The sequence below is a fragment of the Amblyomma americanum genome, chromosome 4 (genome assembly GCF_052857255.1).
Source record: "Amblyomma americanum isolate KBUSLIRL-KWMA chromosome 4, ASM5285725v1, whole genome shotgun sequence".
Lineage (NCBI taxonomy): Eukaryota > Metazoa > Arthropoda > Arachnida > Ixodida > Ixodidae > Amblyomma > Amblyomma americanum.
Genome location: NC_135500.1, coordinates 69,880,719 through 69,898,636, shown reverse-complemented (window position 1 = coordinate 69,898,636; position 17,918 = coordinate 69,880,719). Strand labels below are relative to the sequence as shown.

General features: G+C 45.1%; 1 protein-coding gene across 1 annotated transcript in view; it reads right to left on the bottom strand.

The window, feature by feature from the left end:
- Positions 1–17,918, bottom strand: part of LOC144129559 (uncharacterized) — a 97,636-nt gene that overhangs the window by 10,868 nt on the left and 68,850 nt on the right. The window contains exon 4 of the mRNA XM_077663702.1: positions 9,089–9,270. Coding sequence (XP_077519828.1) covers positions 9,089–9,270 — 182 coding nt within the window. The remainder of the gene's footprint in view (positions 1–9,088; positions 9,271–17,918) is intronic.

Genomic DNA, 17,918 nt, shown 5'->3' with positions numbered 1-17,918 from the left:
CCAAATAAGGAGCTTGGAGGCAGACGCAAGAAATTTCTTTTGCGAATGATTAAAATGGAGAATAAAGCTTACTGAGAGTCAAAAACAACGCCTAATAATTCAACGCTTGGTTCGCACTCAATACTACAAGGGTCGAGTCGAATAGGTGGGTTTCGTTTTTGCAACGATGAGACTTCATTAAAAAATAAAAAATAAGAACACTTTCCTCGGTTGGAATGCTCGCGATATGTGGTACAGCTGTTCTGGATTAAAGTTAAAGCATTTGAACCCAGCGATGACACCTCGCGGCTAGTCTTGCCAAAGACAAGAATAATGATGGCATCTGCATATGCCTGAATGTGGATAGGTGACAGTACAAGAAAGTTTAAGAGATCATAAAGTAAATGTTCCAGAATAATGATGAAAGTGGCGAACCTTGCGGACTGCCGAGGGAGGAATGCACAGAAAGAGCACACGAAGGAGATTGATAGGTAAAATATTGGATATGCATGAAAGAAGCCAAAAGGGAGTATAGACTTCGTGGAAAACAATGTTTTCTTTAAAAAATATATAACCAAAGGGTGCCAAACACTACGAAATGCCACTCTGAAGTGCAGAGAACTTAGAACCACAGGGGGGTTTTGTGGTTTTTAAAGAAAACTATTCTGCAGCTGTACCTTACCGGTACTCAACGACGGGGCAGAAGCGTGGAGGCTGAAGAAAAGTTTTCAGCTTAAGTCAAGGGCAACGCAGCGTTAAGAGACTGAGAGCGGGCAGAGTGGGTGAGGGAACAAAAGCGTGTTATTGACATGTAAGTCGAAGTAAAGAGGACGAAATGAGCTTGGGCAGGGTATGTATAGTGAAGGAAAGATAACCGCTTGTCCTTAATGGTAACGAGTGGATTGCACGAGAAGGCAAGAGTAGCATGGGTTGGCAGAAAGCTATGTGGGTGGATTAGATTAGGAAGACTGCGGGCATACGGTGGGCGCAGCTCGCAAAAGATAGGGTTAAATGGAGACACACGGGAGAAACCTTTGCCCTACACTTAGCGTAGTCAGGCTGACGATGATGATGATCTATGCAAAAACTCCCGCAAATGGTAGAGAGTCCGAACAGAACTGCGGCCTGGCGTGAAAAAATACTGATTTCTCTGAAGCAGGTTATTTTATAACAGGAAGTAATACAGCCTGCCATATAGTAAACGCTTGAGCACTTTACCGAAAGGCGAATTCATATAGACCAGTCGGCAAGAATTCGGAATGTCGTTTGGTGTATTCGGTTTTGGAATAGATGTAATCCTGCAATTCTCCATGTCTGAAGAAAGTAAACCAAATGCAAGGTAGAATTAAAGATAGAGACGAAAAACAAGAGGTGGGTGTTAAACAAGGCGACAAAAAAACAAGGAGAAATAAGATCAGGGTCAATGAGAAGGCGACAATTCTATTCAATTGATTACAGCTTCGATCTCCACAGCACTGAAAGGTAAATCTTGAACGGAATTAATGAAGGCTGCGTAGTAATGCCCCGAACGTGAGTGCGGAAAGGGAGATCACGGGAGGAATCATTTGTAGCGACGTGAGTACGAAGTAGCAGCTTTATAAGGAAGCGTATCAGTATATATGCCATTGAAATATTGTGCAGGAGGGATAATGGAAGGACACCTGAGCTTGAAGAAAGTATGTTCATATGGCTTTCCAAAGAGGAGTTTGCGCGTAGCTGTGTAGCAGATCTCCTTTAAACAACTTTTATGCGCATTCCTAATGTTAGATCAATATTTCGCAAGAGCTTAATAACAAATTAAACTGTTGGAGTTTTAAGCTGAGGAACTGAAAAGTGTTAAAAACAGGGACGAAGAGCGCGCACATGGGACCTCTCCGCGCTCAAATCAACTGAACACCTATGGTACCCTCGGTAAACTCTGGTTTTACAAATGCAAGTTTTCCTTTTATAGTTTAATGAAGGCTTCGTTAAATTTAGCTAGTATATGATGAAGTATAGGCGCTGAATGAAACAGATGAATACAAAAAGATTTAAACCATGGCAGAGAAGTTCACTAGGAAATTAAACGACTGGAGTCACTCCGGTGACCCGCATGAACAGCGACGACGGTTGGGAAAGAAAAGAGTATCTAAAAAATCTATTCTCGGAAAGTGATGCTTCAGCAATATCTTGCCAAGAACAGAGCTTTGTAAGTAAATTAAAATCCAAGCTTAGGTCAATACAACTTGAAGCGTACGGAGTTTCGTAGGTTGGTAAAGAGTCCGGATTATTAACAACAACCAGGGTATTAGAGGCCGGAAAAGCTTCAACATGAGTTCCTCTAAATTCAGTGTTATTTAAGGCGCATAAAATGTTTTTGCATTAAAAGCACCCCAAATGATCATTTTATCAGTGGGTGAGATCTGCATACAAGTGGTAAGTAAAACCAGAGATGCTTCGATATCCGCACGAGGCGGTGTAAATACTGCTATATAAGGAATTGATCAGTTAACGTAGAACATAGCATAGAAACAACTTCAGGAGAAATAAAGTGAAAGATATCAAAGTAAGGACTATTTACCAGTATGACAAACAGCGTTTTTCGGAGAGCAGTTTGTGAGAAGTGGACGGAATTCCTAAATATTCATCATTTTAGTCACATATTGATAGCCGACAGTAGTTATTGTGATGTAGTTCTGAATATATTTAGCAACCGAGGTAGTCGCACAACGGGTGTGATCTAATTGACTTGAAGAAAATTAGCACAATCGCGAAGAGTACGCAGGGTTACTTGAGCGCTAAGAACAATAAGTAACGCCAGGGCCATAAGCGGTCCTGGCGCGAATACAAGCAGCTCACTCCTGCAATATAGAGCACGAGGCATACCCCGCTGGATGGTTAGAGGAGCGGCCATCCGCGCCTTACGGGGCCCACTTGGCGTTAGGGTCCTGTATAGGGCGGGGTCGCTATGCGAGGGGTACGACCCTGCGCATCGTGCGCAGCAGGCCTCAGTGGTGCCTCTGGAGGCGGGCACGCCTTAAGGGCTTGGCCGTACTGAGCACAGAACATGCACACCGGGACGTGAAGGTCGTCGTGGACCTCAACGCAGGTCCAGCCCACGGTGACGCGACGCGCCTTGCGAAGCCGGGAGGGTCGACCTATATGATACGAACACGCTGACAAGAGAGTTCTGTGTAAAGAGCAGTCTGACCTAATATTTCTTCGGATCGAGAGAAAGTAACGGCTTACACAGGTTGAGGGCAGTCAGGAGGTCCTAGGGGCAGATATCAGGATCAACTCCGCACAGCCTGGTATGGGGACTGCGCCGCTGAGGCAGACGAACATTGACTTGAGCCCGGATGGCCTCAGTGCAGGAGGTGGCAGCCTGCAGGTGCTCGAGCTTCCAAGGTTCTCGGGATGCGGCCACCAGGGTGCGACGGGTGGGTTGGAGTGGGACGGCTTCTGCTCCCTGAGACTCCGGGTCGACGGCCGACTTGATAAGGGTGGTGACCTCACTACAAACTTTCTCGGAAGCTCCAACAGACTTTGAAAACATCTGCTAGGGCACTTCTGCCAGAGGTGAGACACCGAGCTCCAGGAGGCCTGGGTGTGCCCGGGTCGCCTCTGATGCGCGTGAACGAGCTTCGACATCTGAAGAGGGCCGGCATCGCCGCGCATGGCTGCCGCAAAGATCCTAGGAACGTTTGGGCCTGCCTGCAGGAGACGAAGTACCGTTTTGGCGTCGGAAGCCCTAGCGGACGCTTCGGCATTCCGCGCCCTGAGAACCTTCAGGTCGTGATTCTGCTCGATGACTTGATCCTGCGAGGCGCGGGCACGCCAACCTTTACGGATGGAGTATGCAAAGAAGTGCTGCGCATTCGCGTTTAGTGTTGAGACCAGGGACGCAAGGGTGGCCCGGACCCCTGCGGTGATCTTTTTTCCGTCGTTAATAATGAACAGCTGTTCCTCGTTCGCCACCAAATGGGTGATATCGGTGCCTAGCTGTAGGTTGCCGGGAGGCGGGGTCCTTGGGACGGCAGAAGATGACTGTGGGAGGCCCGGGACGACCATTAAGGTAGTCAAATCTGAGCCCCAAAGGGATTGGGATTCACCACCTCAAACGGCAGCAGGGTCACATAGACAATGTCCCTCTGGCATGACCATCTCGTGTGAGTTGTCGACGTTCGGGCCTGTTTCGAGGTGAGATGTGCCGTGACGAGGCGGAGGATCCGTGCATGGTCCCGCTGTCAGGGCCGGGCTGGCAGCAGCAGTCCGGTCAGACATCGCTGAGCCAGGAGCTGCCAGGCCTAACCAAGCAGCTGCCTGGACGCGAAACGCCGAAAGAATGGACAGCGAGGTCTTGACCACCGAGGCAGAGGACAAAGAGGGGGCTTCAGAGGTGTTACAGGGACCCTCCGAGCAAAGGAATCTTTCTAAGAGGCCCTTGAGAGGTGGGAAAGAAGGAAGCAGCCGGACAGCACTTCTTAGGCACGGCTGAAAATACTTGCAGATTAACTGTGCTGCCGTGTTCTGTGGTGCCTGCATCATTATCGCGCTCCGCCATCACATATGTAATGTGAAGATATATTCCCAGATAGGGAACTTGTATGCCTTACCTGGTCCCGGCTAAGGCATACAAGTTCCCTCAGGCATTGCTGTAGCTGCTGGGGAACCGATCAAAACACAGACACTTTTGGCCTTTTTAGGGCGACCAGCGGGTCTATGCGGTTGCTCTGTGATCACTCATTCTCGAACAGTCGAAGGACAGAGTTCTCGCGTTTCACTCTTGACGCGACGTTTTCCGATTCTTTCAAGCAGCTGCAGCTCTAAACGGTAGCTTGCTGCGAGGTGCTCTACCAGACAGCACGATTTACGCATTAATCCCTGCGGCAGGTGATTTGTTGCAGACAGCGGTGTGGTGCCCTTGCGCGGTCAAATTTTCTGGCGGTGTGTGCTCCGATAGTAGGCTTATTTGCAGTTTTCATCGCCTCTCCTGCATATATTTGGCCCGCCGCTCTCCTTTACCATACCCGGGTGGCAGCATGCTCACTAAGCCCCATTTTTTTACCGCCGCATCTCCTCCCATCTTTGGAAGCATTCAAACAAACCACTTTGATGTGCCCTTTGGTGTTTCAGGCGCCCGTTTTTCCAAAAGGTCACCTCGAATATGAATGTCTTGCAGATGCGCAATCAGCTTTCGAAGTTGCCCAACTTCCCTCTGCGTCCACGATAAAAGGCACTGAGCGACCAGCAGCATCATAAATGTTACCTCGTAAACACAAATACAATCTCTCTGTCCTGCGCTAACACAATGCAGAAGCCGAGTTTCAAGCTTTCATTTTTGTTTAGTGGTGTAGTGAATGTAAACAGCGCCATGGCTATCCGCTGCAGCCTTCGCGAACAAACACATGGCTCTACAAGTTGCTCCAGTATTAAAGTGAACAAGTACCTTCGTTCAACTCGTAAGTACTTCACAAGTGTGGACAAAGTGCAGAGTTTCTCTATTGTTGTACATAGTTTTCTATTGAGATAATGCCCGTGAGACATAAACTCCACCGCAGAATTAAGTAACATCAGAATTACTTCTTGTGTGCAAACTGGCTGTTCCAGGAAAAAGGGGAGCTATCTGAAATATACTTCAACGACAACCTCACCACATCAAACAGGAAACTACTTTGGGAGCCTAAGCAGAAAGGCAAGGCAAATAATTTTAAATTTGTTTGGGTCAAACATGGAAAACTTTTTGCTAGGAAGACCGAAGTCTCTTCTATTTTTCGAATCCATGAATCTACCGATTTAGATAAACTAGTTTGAATCATGAACTCTACCTTTTCCCATTGCGGCAATACTGATGAATTTTGTAACTTAGTCTCGCCAAAGCAGGACGCGTTCAGTGTACTTCATGTAAACATACGTAGCTTGCGAAAACATTGGAATGAATTTTTGGCTGTTGTTGACAACTCTAAAAATACTATTGATGCATTTGTACTTACCGAAATTAACATCCCTTCCACACTTCTCTCCTCTTTTTCGTTACCCAACTCTAGTTTCTCTTTCACACGCTCAAATCGGTCAGGCGGTGGAATTCTTGTTTTTGTTCACAGCAAATGGAATGCCTACCCTTTACAATCCAAATTCTGCTTTGCAGAGTGCGTTGCATTGCAGATACCATTCGTAAGTTCGGAGGTTACTCAACTAGGATTTTACAGGCCTCCTTCCCAAAATGTGAAAGAATTTCTTTCTGAGCTCGAATATGTTTTGGGCTCCCTATTGCCAAATCATTCTATATGCCTCATAGGAGACTTCAATATTGACACCTTGTCACCAGCACGTTCATTTGTTTGCGAGTACCTAAATATCTTGGCAAAACATGGTATTGAACCAGCGATAAAAGACTACACAAGAGAAGAGTACCTGGGACATCATTTCGTAGCTTCTTGTATTGATCACATCAATATAAGAGCTCCGTTTGACCAGTCTTTCTCTTCGGTAATTACATATAAACTTTCAGATCATTACTTTGTAGGTTCTCATATTCTTTTTCCTTCCTTAAATAAATCATACCCCAATAAGGAGCGAATTTTATATACAGACACTGCCACATTTGATAACCTTATAGCCAATTTTAACTGGGTCTCTTTCCTCGAGGAAGTTAATTCTTTTAACGTGTATGACAGGTTTGTGCAGGTTGTCAGTTCTATAATAGCCTCATCACAAAAGGTCAAAGTGATCAAAAAACGCAACCCAAACCTTCCTTGGTTAACAAGCGACATTCTGAAGGCCATTGCAGAAAAAGACGCCCTTTGGACACGTTGCAAGCGTAGTCCCAAAAACACACTCCTCAAAGATAATTTCAGGTTGCTTAGAAATAAAGTCACTGCCATGATTAGAGCTTCGAAACGTAACTATTTCAATTCGGCTTTTCGTAACAACCAACACTCTTCACGTAAAACTTCGTCAACTATCAATTGCCTTTTTGGACGAAACCCGAAACAATCCATTAGCGATTCATTTGCCAAATCCTTCAAAGATTTGCCCTCTGCGGCCTCTGAGTTTAATACATTTTTCTCTCAGGTTTCCAGGAAGTTTTTTTTATCCCACTACGAGGTTCCACGGTCTTTGTATTGCACAGCTTCTTCAGCTTTTCTCCCGACTATTACGCCCCAGGACCTTCATAGCATAATCTTTAGCTTCAATTCGAAGAAAGCTGCAGGTATTGACAATATAAGAATGAGTGACCTCCAACGGAATTTTACGAATTTGCAGTCGGTACTTCTTTTTATGTTGAACGGTTTCATTACTGAGTGCTTCATTCCACACAATTTAAAAGTTGCCATAGTTAAACCATTACATAAAAGTGGTTCTTTAAAAGATATTGAAAATTACAGGCCTATTTCAATTCTACCTGCGATTACGCAGATTCTTGAAAAGCACCTATTCCAAGTTATGTACAGTTTTGTTTTCACGAATATTATCCTATCAGAGGCACAGTTTGGTTTCATTGCAGGTAAAGGAACTGTTTTGTTATTAGAAACTTTTACTGATATTATTTACTCATGTTTTGATAACCAACTCGCATGTGGTCTGTTTTTGGACGCTAGCAAAGCTTTAGATTGTGTTCGGCATGACCTACTGCTTGAGAAACTTGATGTCATGGGGTTTAGGGGTCCTTTTAATAATTTGCTGAAAGTCTATTTTTCTAATCGGGCTCAAGTTGTTGAAATCAGTGGGCATCGAAGTTCTGAATCATTTCTGTCGGCAGGTGTTCCACAGGGCTCTGTTTTATCGCCTTTGCTTTTCAATTTATTTGTAAATGATTTATCAAATGCTGTGACAGAATGTTATGTTTTTCAATACGCCGATGACACGTTATTGTTGTCAACAAATGCTTCGTTGCTTCTGGTCATGGAGGCTCTTAGAACAGATGTGGTGCATGTTATGGACTGGTTCTTAAATAATTCGATTTCAATTAATCAACAAAAAACTAAACACTTGTGTTTTCATAATCCCCATAAAAAGCTTTCGTCTGTTGAACCATTGTTCTTACATTCTTCGCATTGTCTTATTTGTTGTTGCATTCCTATTAATTTTTCAAATAGTGTTAAGTACCTTGGTATACTTTTTGACAGAGATATGTCTTGGAACAGTCACCTTACTGTAGTATGTAACAAGCTTCGTGGTTTATCATGTGTACTATACAATGTTCGATATTTATTACCTTTTCAGACTCGCAAGCTTGTTGCGCATGCTCTTATTTATGGTATCCTCAGATATGGAGTCACTGTATATTATCATTGCTCAAAAACTTGGCGAATTAAGTTAAATGCCATACTAAGAAACATCCTTCGATCCGTGGCATACAACACGGATGCTTCACCTGACTGCAATCTTTTTCGCTTTTACAGCTGCCCTCTTTTGATGCCCTCTTCCATCATGCAGTTATTCGTGCTCACTTTCGGTAGAGCGAATTTTTGGTTCCTTTCTTTCCTGTTCGTTCTTTTCGACATCACCCCCGTTTCACGGTACCTCGCTGCTACACTCATTATGGCCACTTCACTCGTAATTATTACATACCCAAAATTTTTAATTCTTTGCCTGATTCGATCTTTTAAGTTTCTTCGCTGTCACAATTAAGGAACTTCTTAAAAACCCATATGTCGGTTATTTAATCTGTTTTCGTTTTCTTGTTTGCTTTTCATATTAAGGTTTATCATTGTTTGCTTGCTTGTCACACCTGTTTTTCATATGTCATTCACCGACTGCCGAGTACTGCCCGACAAGCCTTTATGGCTTGGGCAGACTTGTCCTAAGAATTGTAAATGTGTTATCTGAAAATAAAGATGTTTATTATTATTATTATTATTAATTGGAGCGACCTGTATGTGATCATGTTGAGTTAAAGATTCATGCATTCATGCTTGCCACCGCTCTCATTCACTCTACGTATATTTCATGTTCCGTCATCACTTTCTCGATTTGCTTTGACCATTTGGTGTTTCTGGTATTTACGTCCAGCATCGTTCGCATTATTTTTCACGCTTGAATACTTCGGGTAAACAAAACATGTCCCAAACCCTTTTTTTACTACTCTAGGATAACATGCATAATGAGGAAAGTTCAGACATACAACCTTCTCTTTTTTTGAACTCCAACAGCATATCTATTGGACTCAGCATGAATTCTACATGGATTTCTTCGTCGACCAGAGGCCTTATGCACTGCCCACGGAAAGTAATATAGGTCGAATCTTGGCGCACATAGCAGCCAAAAGTGACCTCTCCGTCGATCTCAGCAGGGTCTGAGCACTCGCCTCTGGAAAAGAACACGTGCACACAACGAAGTGCATTAATAACAGGAGTAGGCATGGGAAGAGAGATGCACAGCTGCTTCTAGAACACGAGTTAATTGTTTCCTAAAGCAGGTCTATATTATACCTGGTGCTTTTTTCCCTGCCTCGTGAGAGTATTCGAGGGTGGCGCCGGTAGCCGCTGTGGGTGAAATGCCGGACGCCCCCCGAATCGGAACTAGATGTCTACTGACGTTTGGAATTCTCCGCTACCAGACTGCCTGACAGCTCTTTCAATAGTATGCTAGGATAATAGTATGCTAGGATGCTTCAAAGTAAGTGTCCGCTGCCAGTTTCTCTTGCCTCGTGCCTCGATATTCAGACTCCCTGCAGAATAGAAATGCTTTCGCGTGCAGGTTCAAAGAAATACTCTATACAAGAAAACAAACGAAGCCGTTTTATACCAAAAAATTAGCTGTGGTTTAACTACTGCTGCACCTGGTTAGAGAACTAAAACTGTGGTGTACCGGGCAAGTAGACGGGGCTTGGCATCTGCAACGTTGAGTGCGTTTCGCACACTGGATAGGCAGTGCGCCCACCCTGCCACCCTGGCTGGTGGCAGTTAAATTAATGGTTGATCGCGAGAGGTTGGTCTCCCAACGACCTAATGAACGCTGCGGCCTGTTCTGCCACCCTCTACCGGCAATTAGAAAGGTCAAGTGGTGCGACACCATGGTCGGCCACTTATGGTAAAGCCTATAGCCACACTTGACCTCTGGCTCACTCGATGGTCAACCGGCAGCACACGGTGAAATTGGCTTTATCTAGCGTAATGAAGCTTTCGCCCCAAGAGAACAAATTAGAATACAGGCGAAATTCAGATAAAGAAAACAATAATGAATTCACACAAATACAACGCAACCTGAATACCCAAAATAGAAGTTTTCACCAGTTCGTGAGCGTCTCGGGTGGAACGAATGTCGGAGAGACGTGGCGTTGCAAAATCTTGACGGGCATGGCGTCGAAGAACCACGGTGGCAGGAAAGGCAGGAAGGAATACAGGCTGGCACCCGTGCAGCCCGGAGTTCAGCACCGAATGGAAGTAACTCTAAAGGAAGAGACGAGTCACGAGGGTCACGAGCTGGGCGCCGTGACGTGGGACGCAGGAGGCTTGCGCCAGAGATCCAAGGGAGGTCCACGGAGGCACGGACCCAACGTCCGATTGCTGCCACATCCACGCTTGAATGACCGTCCTTCCTTCTGCTCCATTCCTCATCACCTCCAATTCAATCCCAGTAAGCATTCCTCCCAACGTGCAACGCCGCCTTTCCTTATTTCGCCTTGCGGGCACCAAATTTAATCGGGCCAACCTGCCCACCACTGCACTCTCCGTAAGTTCGGAGGTGGAGGAGCGACAAACTTCTCCACCCCGCGTGCGAAAGATTGTGATTCGACTGCTGACCGGCGATAGGGGCCACGCCTGATTAGTCGTTGACCGGAGGCATGAGGCGTAGGCAAGTTCCGTAGCAAATTTATTTAATTAGGCAAACAACAACCAAATATTCAATATGCCCGACAAGGTAGCGCCGTACACTGACGTGACGCAAATAACACAAGCACCAATTGAACACGTTAACACAACAATTAACACAAAGAAAGAAACATCAGGGCGATTGCTATACAAAAATGTTACGAGACAAAAATACAGTACAAAGGATTACAACGAGAAACACCGAAAGCAAAAATACAAAGATAAAAGAGTTGAAGTGAGTGGTGAGAAACGATGGCTTAGCTGCGGAGTGGCAAGGTCCGGTCGCAGGGAGCGTCGGGCTGCGGTTGCTCGTCGCGGGGCTAATGGCGGCTTGCGGATACGGGCGAACTTGGGCCTCGCGTCTTCAGGACCATCGTCGCCGCGCTCTAGGCGTCAGATCTCCGCCTAGGCTCCTTGCCGACCACTTTCCTGGCTGACCTCACTCACGACCGCACGCACCGAAATCTCCAGACCAACTGCCAGCGCGCGGCGTTCCCGTCGCCCCTTCGCATGGCAAAGAATGAAAAAAACAATACAGGGAAAAAAGACTCTTCAGGAGCCACGCACAGAGGAATGCAGCACCCAAAAAGAAAAAAAGAACACATAAAGGAATGTTGAAAGAATTCGGCACAATGCCTTAATTCCACGAGGAGTCATTGGAGGCCGCGAACAGTGCCGGGGCATTCAATCCGCTTCTGCTGTTCCCAAGACGTGCAAGCGCTTGCCACCTGTATGGAAACAATGCTAGGAGTGGGGGAGTAGTTTTGAGTGACCGCTCCAGCGCTATGGTGAGAATGCCGTGCCCCCTCGGGGGAGGGGGAAAAAGTCGTCGACGCCGCTCCGCGACATGTTTCTGGGAAACAAAGGTCAAAGCTGGACAGGGCAGGCATGAACTTTGTGAAAAACTTGTGAAAATCTTAGGTCTTTTAATAAACGCCAAGAGTGACAACGCAGAAGCTGGACGTCATTATACGTAGTATATAAAATAGCACTTGGTGTCCTGGCCCACGTAGGAACAGAAAGATTACTACACATGGCCATTCACAATGCTGTAGATGAAATTACTGAATGCCGTTCAATATCGCAGAGGATACGGCGGCTATCAGAAGGCAGGACACGAATGGGCATACTCGATAAACTGTGGCTCCCATGCATTTGGTTTACAAAGATCACAGACGATTTGAGAAGTCAGCTTAGAAGCAAGATTGAGGTGCAGCCAATTCCGAGAAATATGCACCCCGAACATCATAAGGAAAGGAAGGCTAAGGGCAAATGCCATCAGGAGAACGTAGGGTGCGATGGAAGAGGCAATTTACGTGGACGCGGCAGGAACATTCAACGGTATATTACCTATAGGATGTACGGATGCCCAAGGGAAGTTAGTTAATGGGGCATCAATTCGAAGCCCCAAAATCGCTCATGCTAAAGAAGCGGCGATAGATTTGGCGGTGGTTTCCAGGAAGGTCTCGCGTGTTATTGCGGACTCCTAGACTGCATGCCGTAACTATACAAAAGGAAGCGTTGGTAAACATGCAAACACTCAGCACGTATTATGAAATATACTTTAAATCCACAGTCATATGGACTCTAGGACACTCTTGGGTTGTTGGAAACGAAGGCGCTCACCCCGCTGCCCCGGGTCCCCCAACATTCGCAGGAGCATAATTATTTTGAACCAGCTGTAGGAATTTACTCTAACATTTTAGATTAACGAAGAAAGTATGCACCGAACCACGCAAGAACTTAAACAGGAACAGGGGGTCATTTTAACAAAATTGCAATTAAATACATATTTAAATCCTCTCAAATTCAGCTATATGTTTCCAAATTCGTATGCTCTGCACTACGCCTTCCTGGTGAAGTGGCTGACTTATACCATATGGTATGGACATGCTAGAAACACTCAGCTATAGAAAGATTCAATAACCGAGCAACTGAGGACTGGGAGGTGCGCTGTCCAGCTCACATTCGGAGGACCAGCTCTCGCTGGTGAACCTGGCAACAGTGGCGGCGAATGCCAAGGGCTCCTGGAATGAGGACCCGCCCAAACATTCTATCCATTAAACGTTTTTCTTTCCCTCTGTTGCTATCTAAAGACGGATGTTGTTTATGTAATCACTCCAGCCTAGGTTTCACACAATGCATTTCCTAAAAAGGAATGGGAAATGGCACGTTCAAGTTAACAAGTGTAATAGCGATTCTTGAAATTAATATTTCTTGGCTTGTTTTTTGCACGAAAGGGCATGAACTTCGTTTTTTTTTCGCGCTCAGTTCGAGTTGGTTTATGTTTAGCGTGCACTAAGTGCGAATTGCCACACGTCACCAATATTTTCAAGTTCATGAAGCTTGGATCAAGAGCAAAATACATTTTGCCTTCAGCGCATAGTACTATTTATTCCGATTACAGAATATTTACTATATCCTTGATGTAGACCAGGAAGAGAAAAGGGCCGGATATTGATCCTTGCGGCACACCATTTTTTACTCTTTTTGGGCTAGACTTGTAGCCATGTATGCATAAAAACTCAAAACGCGACTCAAAGCAGGTGTGCATAAGTGGAAGTGCTGTGCCCCTAATTCCATATATTTCGAGTTTTCGGAGCAAAGTATGATGTTGGATGGAGTCGAAGGCCTTGCGAAAACCTAAAAATATTCGAGCTGTGTAAAGCTTATCCTCAAAATTTTTAATGATGTTAGTGTTCATTTGTACGACACCCATTTCAGTTTACTTTATTTTCTGAAATCCATACTGCTTTGTTGATATGATGTTCGCTGCAACGATAAAATTGGCTGTGGTTTAGCTCTGGCTAAACCTGGTAGAGTAGTGAGACACGAGGCGGGCGGCTTCTGCTCCGCTGTCGGCGCGGCGACGAGGAGTGCGGCGCGCACACCAACTGCGGGCTATGACGTCACTGCGCGCATGCGCTCAGCTGGCGGAGCGGTTGCGCCACGGCTCAGCGCGAAGCCACGCTGACTTCGCGAAGCGGCTGGCGTAGTGTAGCTCTCGCTGCAAAAGCTATTGAGGCGTTCCTGTATGACAAGTTCAATGACTTTCTAAAAATGAAGCAAAATTGAAATCGGTATGTGATTGGTCAGCTCATTATATATACATCCCGTGTGAATAACCACGACACGGGCTGTCTTCTTTTCCGCAGGAAAGAATCCTGAAGTCAGTATGTGGTTGCAGATGTAGAAAAGCGGTTTTGAGATTACATGGGCTGTTACTTTGATAGGTGCGGCTTTAATCTTGTCATGGTCAGCGGCCGACCGATTATCAAGCAAGTTTATGATAAGCTTAATCTCATCTTTGGAAGTGGGCGTTAGGAAAATATAATCCCGCAATGGCTGCCCCCCCCCCCCCCAGTATAACTTTCCAAGCTACTGTCATACCATGCAACAGAACATTTCCAGCGCCTGCGTCTGCAGGATGGTCATTATTAAGGTTAACTAAATTTTGCTCCGAATGAGCAATCCTATTCACGACTAATTCAAATGCTTGGCGAGAAACTTGTGTCGCGTTTAGTTCATCGAATTCTTTATATGTTTTTCGTAGGTTATAGGCGCCCTTTTAACTGAACATTGCCTTCTCTAAGGCACAGCTGAGTCTGTTTCTCAAATGTTTGAATTCCTGCATTTTTGCAACATCACGAGTTCGCAGTAATTGCTCGAACTGCTTATCCTCGTGTTTTATGCGCATGAAAAGTTCAGTTGTTATTCATTCTTTCCTTTCCTTTTTGCGCTTAACGATAGTTGTAAGTCTGAAAGCAGCATCATAAATATTCTGCGTCATACAGGAAAATATCGTTCGACCGAGGCGGATCTGGTTCCTCGTATACGTTCGCCCAGGTTATTTTTCCAACAAGTGACTGTAAAGTCTTGCTTTCGCTGTCACTGATGATTCGGATAGTACTTTTGTCGAGTGTTCTCGCGTAGCAATTGGTAATGCTCCAAATATTGGTAGATTGCTCAAGCCTGAACTGGGAACAGCGGAGTCGATAGAGGACTTAGGAAAATCTGTAAAACATAAGTCGATCACCAGGCCAGTATTGGGTGTGACTCTCGTGGTCTGTCCAGTGACGTTCTCAGACCCATTAGCTAGCATATCATGAAGAAGTTGAATTTTTACTACGGGCTACATAAACAGTAAAATCGGTTTTGATCACTAAATGTTTCTTCCGGGAATTCGCAAACACCATGACCGATTCAAATAATTTTAAAAATTTGACAGTGCGCCCTGGGCCTGTCGGCTGATTCAAACGGCGACAGTATTTCTGCACAGGACAGCAACAGTTTCGAAGTCATCACACATGCATGTAAACTAATTGATTTTGTCACAGTGATGATAGTTAGGAATATAAAGGACTAGAACCCCGTCTCGTTTATGCGCACAATACACAGAAACCTAACTGTATAAAGAAAAATTGTTGACATGTGTGCAATTTAAGAACAATGTTTCTGAAAAGACCAAGAAATCAAGAAAGCGAGGCAATTTAAAAGGTACGACTTAACGTCTCCTTGTTTCTTTCTCACGCTCCTTGCATTCAATTGATAAAAGAAAGCCTATTTTCACGGAAACACTTGTTGTTAGTCTTGTGATAAGCAATCCTAATGATATTCAGTACCACGTGGTCACTGATCTAGACAATTTTGCTCAGGCCATTTTTCGTTGCAATCCCTAACAGCTACGGTAATGCCACCGCAGTACTTCGTAATTATAAGCAGCTTCATGAGAATTAGTGGCTGAGCGACCGCAGGAAGACAGCAGCGATGATATAAAAACAGATGCCGTTCGTTTTTCTTTATGGAAGGTATCAGTGCTCATTTGTTGTTTACTTAGTAAACCAGAAACTTTCTGCAAGCCCAGTTATTTGCTGGTGAGCTCTTGTCGTCTCTAAGTGGCAAGGATACTACTTTCCTGCGAGATAAAGAAGTTAGGATCTGATACCTACCTACACTTTCGCCCGCCTAAATTAAAAACAAAAGCTGAGTGTTGATACTTTCAAATTTTGATGCTTATATCTGGACGCAACGCCTGAAAAAGTCAGAATATTATAGAAAGGCTAACACGAGCTGTTTTAATGTAAATTTAATGCAGCAATGTACTTCACCTCAAATTATCTACAACGACCTGCCTGTAGGTTTGTCCGACGTCCATGCCACAAGAAGCACCATAAAAATTAAGCACGACAAAGTGGTCTCTGAGTGTTAATACGAGTAGTACCAACTCCTCATTGGTATGCAAGAGCAGCTGTTTTTGGCTAAGGCCTCCGACAGCTCAGTTCTCTCCGCTTTTTTTTCTAGCCTAGCGGGAACCATGAATAAATACAGTACATAAAAAAATGCCGGGTCAGCCTGCTGTCACTCTCACCCGCCCACAAAGCTTTTTACACTGTTTTAAAGGCGTTAATCAGGCTACATCATTCGGAGGGCTGTTTGATATATGAAAACCTCCCGCATGTTTGCATGCTGGCAATAATATGTAGGGTGCGAAATTCCACTTAGACAAGCTCATGCTTGCTACAGCTGGCTGCAAATATTGTCGAAGGTGTTACAGCGGTCATTTACGAGGAAGTGCCACAGGTACAGCACACAGCGCTAACTTTCAGCTGAATGTTACTGAGAACGGAGGCAAATGTATAGAAGAGGCGCCCCAGAATAAAAAAGTAGCTTAAAGAACGGGCGTCATAATACTATATAGCAACGGAATTTCTTTACCCAAAAGATTATTGATGCCCCGATCATGGACTCCGCTCGTTGCTTTGGTATCAAGCGTGACTCTAATTCTGACGTGTGTCGCGATCGCGGCCTCAAGCTTCAGCTGTACATTCGCTGAACAGTGGTTTGCACGTTTTCTCTGGACACTAATGACAGTGCTTAAGCAAGTGACTTTTCTGAGCAATGTTTTTTTATGCACGTTTTTCAACAGTAAAACAATTTCTCTCCGAAGGAACTTTATGACATAGTGCACGATAGTCATTACTTGTATTTTTGATGTCTGGATAGTTGGTTGCTGTTGCAAAGCGGCTCACATTTTTGACAATATTTGTTGACATTCTCTTTTGTGTGCCGCAGCTATTCTATGCTGTTTTGGTAAATAAATAAATACGTGTCTGTTTCGGATCGAGTTAATTGTTCGCACTGCTGCGGTGCAGTGCTCACACTGAGGCTTGGCGTTCAACTTGGCGCCCAGTGGTTAGGTTTATGGAGGTTTAACGTCCCAAAGCGACTCGGGCTATGAGAGACGCCGTGGTGAAGGGCTCCGGAAATTTCGACCGCCTGGGGTTCTTTAACGTGCACTGACATCGCACAGCACACGGGCCTCAAGAATTTCGCCTCCATCGAAATTCGACCGCCGCGGCCGGGATCGAACCCGCGTCTTTCGGGCCGGCAGCAGAGCGCCGTAACCACGCAGCCACCGCGGCGGCTCTTGGCGCCGAGTGCTGAGGCTGAATCGTGCTGACGCATGATGCTGAATCCTGTAATCTGGCTTCATAGTATGAATTCGTGCGAGCGCTGCCTTCTGATGCCGGAGGAACATGGGTGGAATGCTGAAGCGTTTACTTCCTTGTTTTGAATGCGATATTGAGCCATTCCAGCAATAGCTTATTTACAGTATCAATAGATACTCATATAAATGGCAGAAACTTAGGGCAAGTAGCGCCCAGAACAGAACTGCAATGTACGACACCTTGAATCTGGGAAAGCTGCTGCAGTGAAGAACGCGCATGCTCATGTGCAGCCTACATTTCAAGACTTTCTACTTCTTTTCACTGCTACATTTCATTACTTGAAATGCATTATTGCAGCTGCATGTACCAATGAAATCTATTTAGTCAAGCACTAACCTGTAGTGTCATTGCAGAGTGCCTATCTTTATTAGATTCATAAAGCGCTCCTTGTCCGAAACAATAAGTTTGCACATGCCGTCCATACAGCACACCTATGTGAGCAAAAATCTACAAATGCAGTTATTACAGTATTGAAGATCTGGATTTTTTCCGCGAGCAAACTCAACTTTAGCGGGCGCTGCGAAGTCTGGCAACGTTGCACGAGTGGAGGTCAACATGAATTTATCGACGTTCGTTACATGTGGCGAAACTCTCGCTGTTTTGTAGGGTCTAATCACGTCTTTCACGCAGAGCA